This window comes from Phyllopteryx taeniolatus, chromosome 7 (genome assembly GCF_024500385.1).
Source record: "Phyllopteryx taeniolatus isolate TA_2022b chromosome 7, UOR_Ptae_1.2, whole genome shotgun sequence".
Taxonomy (NCBI): Eukaryota; Metazoa; Chordata; class Actinopteri; order Syngnathiformes; family Syngnathidae; genus Phyllopteryx; species Phyllopteryx taeniolatus.
In genome coordinates, this window is record NC_084508.1 from 3911112 (window position 1) to 3917987 (window position 6876).

The following is a 6876-nucleotide window of genomic DNA, read 5'->3' on the forward strand; positions in this document are numbered from 1 at the left end:
ATGGGATGGAGGGTGGATTCCGTGGAGGGAGTCCATCCAGCTGCTCTCGCCGAGGACGCCGTCAGCGGAAGCGACGCTCGCAGATGTCTGACGGACGCCGAAAGACCAGGATCATGTTAGCGGAATAAGATCAGACGCTCCGCACACGAACGGCTTCCGCATGGGGGGTAAGACCGATTCGCCGCTCCTGTCTGGACACGGTGGATCCGATCATCTACTGGCAATCATGTGCATGTGCAGGACTTTTTGTTGTTGTTGTTTGTTTGTTTGTTAGCAGTAATCATGCATGCAAATCTAATTCCATGAGTTCGGATGGAGTTTTTTGCCGTCGTTCGGGCAATGTTTTACTTTGATTTGCAAGTTAAAAAAAATGGACATAGTAGGGTGGAAGCGATCTGAATTCTACTCACTTGGCAACAAGCAGCTGTTTGGCAGATTGTAAACAATTCTTCAAAAAAGTAGCTTTAAGCTGTTTAGTCACACTCCCAGTTGAAGTTTACAGTAAAATCTAACATAGAACAAAGAGAATGACACCACTTTTTAAAACAACCACATGGCCTTGCCTTAAAGTCTGCTAGCTTCGTGCTAACACATAATGGGAAAGGCCATAGGCGGGCTAATGAAGACAGAAAATGTAATAATACTCACAGGCATAAATTCTTGATCCTATGTGAAGAAAAATTCAAATTACTGCTGCTTACGGAGGAGTAACTTGTGATTGGCTCCATGTACATTTGTGTGTGTATTATACTGCCTCCAAGTGGCCGAGGCGCACACAACACAAGGAGCAGTAAAATGTCCGTTGAAGTGAACCAAAAAATGTGGCATTCTGTTTAATCATGCCAATTCTGTGTGTTTCTATACAGTACAATATTAAAGAGTGCTCTAAATCTTTTTAAAAAGACATTACCATGGCCAGTGAAGCTGGATGAATTTGATGACCCAAAATATATATATATATATTTTTTTTTAAATGTACTGCAAAGTTTCTGGACACTGAGGCTGCTCTGGGTCTACGAAAACGGATTTTAGGTTTCCCGGCGCGTGTTTGGTCAAGGGAAATGTTCATAACGCGCTGAATGTTGAAACTTATCTTGAAATGTGTTCAAGAGGGAGCTTCAAATATTCCTGAGCACCTTCTGCGTTTCCGTCGCATTGGCACACGTTCCCATAGAAACGTGAACCGTTTGGTCTTTTTGAAGGGTCACAAGGGGATCCATGTGACGAGCAAGAACACATTTTTTAGCGCAATGTGAGCAACATTCCCGTTTGGCTTTCGTTCTGTCTGCGCAAGTGCAAACGCATGCCGAGGTTCCCCTGGACAGACAGAGAGAGAGAAAAAAAAAAAAAAAAAAAAAAAAGGAAAGGAAAGGGCCAAGCGTGATGTCATCTCTCGGGAATGTTTTGGCTCGCAGACAAGACGTTTCGTTTTGAGGTCTCTCTCCCACGCGCAAACACACGAAAGCGTGGGGGCGCTTGCAAAGAAGAGAGAGTGAAAATGAGTCGAGCCATAATCTTCTCATTGTGAGAATCACATCTGGCCTCTCCCGAGAGAGACGAGAGAGAGAGAGAGAACCGATAGAATAGATAAACGGGTAGGTGGGTGGTTAAGCGGGTATGGACAGTAGCTTGGGTTGGTGGGTAGACAGTCGGGAAGATTATTTGATCCGTGAAACGAGTGGCGTCGCACAGCTCTGCCAGTGGAAGCCGGTGCAAAACTAAAGTTCATAACATCGGATTGTCCGGTGCAGAGTGAACCGTACCGTACCGTACCGTACCGTACCGTACCGTACCGTACCGAAGGTCGGTCGGATGGATGGTTTGCACTCAGTTAGTCGGTCGGTGGGTCGTTAGGAGGCAGGTGTCGGGCTAGTTAGGTGCTAGCAGGTTGGAAGAAGATGGGCTTGCTGATACATAGTATAGTAAACGTTGTTTATAATTGACAGATGAGTTTAGTAGCCGGTGTAAGTTATTTTTGTGTTTTTGTCGTCTGGCTGCGCAGATGTGAAGATGTGGGCCTTGATGGGAGCCGTGTGCCTGTGCCACTGCGCCGTCGGGCAGCTGCTGAAAGGAGCGCCGCGTCTTCTCTGCAGCGTCCCCGGGGCGCCGGGACCGCCCGGCGAGCCCGGCCCGGCCGGGACCCCGGGATCGGACGGGAACGCGGGCGCCCCCGGAAGGGATGGCAGAGATGGCAGGTCGGGCGAGAAGGGGCAGAAGGGCGACCCAGGTACAACGCAACAGAGCATGCCGTTTGCCTATGGTTTCAATTTTAAGCAACTATTGTTATTATAAAAGATGGCGCAACGTCATCCTAAATAATTACTTTTTCATTCTTCACGCTTGTTTATGGCTTTGTACTGTTTTTTGCGTTTTTTCTTTTATTGAGGATGTGAGCACAGCTGTTTTCCATGAAGCATATATTTCACCTCAACACGCCAACGCACGCAGCGAGTCGGGATTTTCTAAAGTTGCTCGGTCGCTGCGTATTCATCGCGCGAAAAGAGGCGGCTGGGGAACAGATCGCTTGGCTCAGCCGTCGAGAACTGAGCCCTTCGAAATGTCAACATGGCCACGTTCCGAGGTGACTTCACGCGTGTCATTGCGTTGGGGAAATGTGTTTCTGTTGTCTTCCTTAAATAGCCAACCGGTGAGACAGGAGGTCAGATTCTGGTGGTCCCCCTTGGTGACATTCCCCAGGTGGTCGTGCTCCCATTCGGGATTCTCTGCGCGGTGTGGGTTTAGAGGTTCCTGAGCACCCTGAGGGGGAGCTTGAAATCCCTCAGCATCTGAGATGATCAAATCCAGCAATTTTATAATTTCTCGGCCAGAGTGCTGATGTGGAGTCTTCATGAAAAGTTCAGGGAGATGTTAATGCCGAGGTACCTGAAGCTTTCCACCCTCCACACCTGGGCCTCATTTATGCTGGATGGAAGAAAGCTCTTCTGCTTTTTTTCTTGGAGAAGTCCACGATGAGTGAGCTCCTTTGTTTTTGAGATGTTCAACTCAAGGTCGCTCACCCTACAGCCGTTTGCCAGATGGATCATTTCAGCGCAGTAGGCTATCTCATCATTGTTTCAGATCAGACCTCCCACAGCTGTGTTGTTGGCAAACCTGACTACGATGTTGGAGTCTGCAGCCTCGCAGTCATAGAGGGACTACAGCAGAGGGCTTAGGATACAGCCTTGGGGGGCCCCGCTTTTGAGGGTGAGGAAGGCGGAAATTGTGGCCGCCCACACGCGCCAATCAGGAAATCAAGGCTCTACCTGCACAGGTGGACAACAAGCCATTTGGAGGCCATCTTTGAGGGGATAATGGTGTTAAACGCTGATCTGTAGTCAATGAACAGCAGTTAAACTGAAGATAGGCCGCCTTCTTGGAGTGGAGTATTTTGGCTTCGGCTTCGTCTGTGGATCTGGTGGTGCGGTATGCAAATTGTAGTCAGTCTTGGGCATAGGTGTCACAATAAAAAGACCCGGGGGCAAGATGCGGCCCGCCACATCATTTTATGCGGCCCGCGAAAGCAAATCATGCGCCGTGATTTTTGCTCCAATCTGTAGCCAAATTCCAAATTGTCATAATCATAAACAATAATGTTGAGATATTGCCTTTTTCTGTCACCAAACCCTTCTTCTACAGTAACTTCAACAATACTTGAACAAACTATTATCCTTGTCTTCTGATTTCAAAACTAGTTATCCCTCAATTTGTTGCGTAATGGTAATAGTATGATTTGGTGATTCGACATTTCACTCTTCTAACGGCCCTCTGAGGGAAATCATAACTACAATGCGGCCCGAGACAAAAATGAGTCTGACACTCCTGGTCAAGGGTAAGGGAAGAGGCAACAACATACAGGAAGACTGCACACTTTACATTCCTCGGTAGGTGCTGCTGTTTTGGTTAGCGAACGGGGTTCAAATGTGCTAATTCATTTTGAGGGAGGTGTTTATTTCCAGTATCTTAAGTGGATGAAACGTCTGTAAGAAACCAGACTTTTGCCTCAGTAGGTGCTGATTGCAAACGGGCTCAACAGCTGACTCGGTTTTTATTTGCCTTGTTTCGTTCCAAAATCGTCCCGTTTACATGCAGACTGTTATTCCGACTGAACTCATTACGATTGAAGAGCTCTGGTCAACTGTTTACACGTGACGTGATCTATTCCCATCTGCTGTTTACATGTGCTACTACATATAATCTGAACTACGTAGCACAGTATTTTTTTTTTCGTTTTGTTTATGAAAGCAATTGATTGCAATCCGGTTCTGGTTGGGCGCCGCCATGTTTTCGAGTGTGTAAACGATGATGTCACCGCGCACTTACGTCAAGATGGAGCACGCGCGGACACAGCGCAGCTTGACCCCATTCCGATTCGTCACGCTTTACATGAAAACGTAAATTTATTTCTGACTGGTTTGGCGAAAGGAAGGTTCCTCTCCTGTGTATCTGAATGAAATTCCATTCGCATCGGTCCTGCTTATTCCGATTGAGGTGCTTATGTGAAGCATTTTCATTCGGTTTGGGCTTCTAACCTAGTTGGAACCAGGCTAATGTGTTCCATCGCCAACTAGTGGCCTGGCATGTATATTACAATCATATAACGTAAAGCTGTTTTTACTGGATCGTTGTGAAAGTACCATCAGTACTGAATGCTAATGTTTGACTGTTGCGTTTCAGGTTTAAAGGGCAGGGTGGGGCCCACGGGTAAGATCGGCGAGCGAGGCGAGCGAGGGCCAACGGGTAAACGAGGCCCCGTGGGGGAGAACGGACACGAAGGCCCGCCGGGCCCGCTCGGCCGCGACGGACCGAAAGGACAAAAGGGCCAACGCGGCGTTCGCGGGACGGCGGGGAAATGCAAATGCGGGAGCCTCACACCCAAGTCGGCCTTCTCCGTGGGCATCACCAACAGCTACCCGACGGAGAACACCCCCATTAAGTTCAACAAGGTCCTCCTCAATGAGGGCGGCCATTACAACCCTCAGACGGGCAAGTTCATCTGCGCGTATCCCGGCATTTATTACTTCTCCTACGACATCACGCTGGCCAACAAACACTTGGCCATCGCTCTGATGCACAACGGACAGCATCGCATCAAAACCTTCGACGCCAACACGGGCAACCACGACGTGGCCTCCGGGTCCACGGTGATGTTCCTCAACCCCGAAGACGCCGTGTGGCTGGAAATCTTTTACCACGACCAGAACGGTTTATTTGCCGACCCGGGTTGGGCGGACAGCTTGTTCTCAGGCTTCTTGGTCTACGCCGACACCGACTACTTTGACACACTGGCAGACGACTACGCGTAAGGAAAACCGAGAATCAAGCTGAGCTAACGAGCTCATTACCGTGGCTTTGATGGTTTTATCGTGTATGACAAAACAGTTTTTCACTATTACCGTATTTCCTCAGTGGCCGTCCCTCCGTGTATTTCACAAATAAACATCTCCCTCAAATGAGCTCACCCATTTGAGCTCCTTTGCCAGCCAAAACAGCAGCGCCTACTGAGGCACATAAAATGTGTGGAGTCCTACCGCATGTTGTAAATGGTTTTCCTGGTGAATTTCTCCATAATTGTTTTATTTTATTTTATTTGACTTCCCACTTTCACTTGGCATCAATTGACGCCTTCCCCACCTGCAGTTGAGAAAATCGAAACCCGCAGGCACGATTTGTTAAATTAAAGGATGATGCGAAGGTACGACATCAAATGACCCCCCCCCCCCAGAGGGAATATTTGGTTTATTATTTGTGAAATGGCCCACTAATAAGTTCAATAAACATTGCTGGGAGGAAAGTAGGAGTTGACGTTTTGATTTTCGTTTGCATATTTTTGGTCGGGTTGTGTTGTAGAAAAGAAAGAAAAGAAAAAAATCAGGTGTGTCGGGCCAACAGGTAGCAATTGATTTTGTGTAAAACAAAATCATTCAGCAAACATTCAGTTACTTTTTCTAAAGGTAAAATGTAATGATGTAAAAAAAAAAACATTTGAAGATCATGTTAATTTAAGTGGACGTACAGATACTAGTTTGGGGGAAAAGAAAAGACTCAAGTCCAAGTAAATTTCTTTACTTTAGTAAAAGGGGAAGAAAATACAGACTCTGAAATGTACTTAAGCACAAAACGAACAAATTATTTTACTTGAAAATGTTAAATAAATCAATGATAAAGACTACAGAAATAAAACTCATTCTATGTTTTTTTCAAGGTTAGATCACAGGTGTCAAACTCAAGGCCCGGGGGCCTGATCCGGCCCACCACATCAGTTTATGTGGCCCGCGACAGCAACTCATGCAGGTCAACTTCCACGATTCCTTCTCAAATCTGTACCAAAATTTCAAATTGTCACGTAATAAATAATAACGTTGAGATATGGCAAGCATGATTTTATTACTGAGCCCCTTTTCAGTAATTTGAACAATAGTTGAACAACATTTTAAAATTAGTTATCCATCAATTTTTTTGTGTATACCGGTAAAATGATGAGGCGATTAAACATGTATATGATTTCACAGTCATAACAGCCCTCTCAGGGAAACCATAACTGCAATGTGGCCCGTGACAAAAATGAGGTGCACATTCATAACACTGGTCAACAGCAAATTAATTTTCTACGATTTTTTTTATTTTTAGCTGATTTAGGACAATTTTGAATCCAAATATCACATTGGATTTGCTCAATCAGTTCAACATGTTGAACTACGGCCACATGTTTTTTTTTTTTAAAGTTTTTGTTTACATGTACACGTATTTTCACTTTAAATCAGGGGTTCTCAACCTGGGGGCGCGCCCCCTGAGGGATGTGTGTACAATTATACACTACCAATAAATTAATAATTCTATATAAAAAAAAACCTAACATGAAAAAGAGAAGCGCTGTCA

General features: G+C 45.9%; 1 protein-coding gene across 2 annotated transcripts; it reads left to right on the forward strand.

The window, feature by feature from the left end:
• The first annotated feature begins 14 nt into the window (after nt 1–14).
• Nucleotides 15–5453, forward strand: LOC133480957 (complement C1q tumor necrosis factor-related protein 7). 2 transcript variants are annotated; one of them, XM_061779749.1, is made up of 3 exons: nt 15–167; nt 2003–2227; nt 4675–5453. In XM_061779749.1, the coding sequence occupies exons 1-3, from the start codon at nt 161–163 to the stop codon at nt 5301–5303; spliced, it is 861 nt and encodes a 286-aa protein (XP_061635733.1). In that variant the 5' UTR covers nt 15–160; the 3' UTR covers nt 5304–5453. The 2 variants fall into 2 exon arrangements, with proteins under 2 accessions (XP_061635733.1, XP_061635734.1); XM_061779750.1 differs by lacking the exon at nt 15–167 and adding an exon at nt 1427–1595.
• The last annotated feature ends 1423 nt before the right edge of the window (nt 5454–6876 follow it).

Excerpts from the sequence above, each read along its gene's own strand:
- LOC133480957 (XM_061779749.1), top strand. Across the intron at positions 2,228-4,674 it reads GGGGCAGAAGGGCGACCCAG|GTTTAAAGGGCAGGGTGGGG; the intron begins GTACAACGCAAC and ends GTTGCGTTTCAG.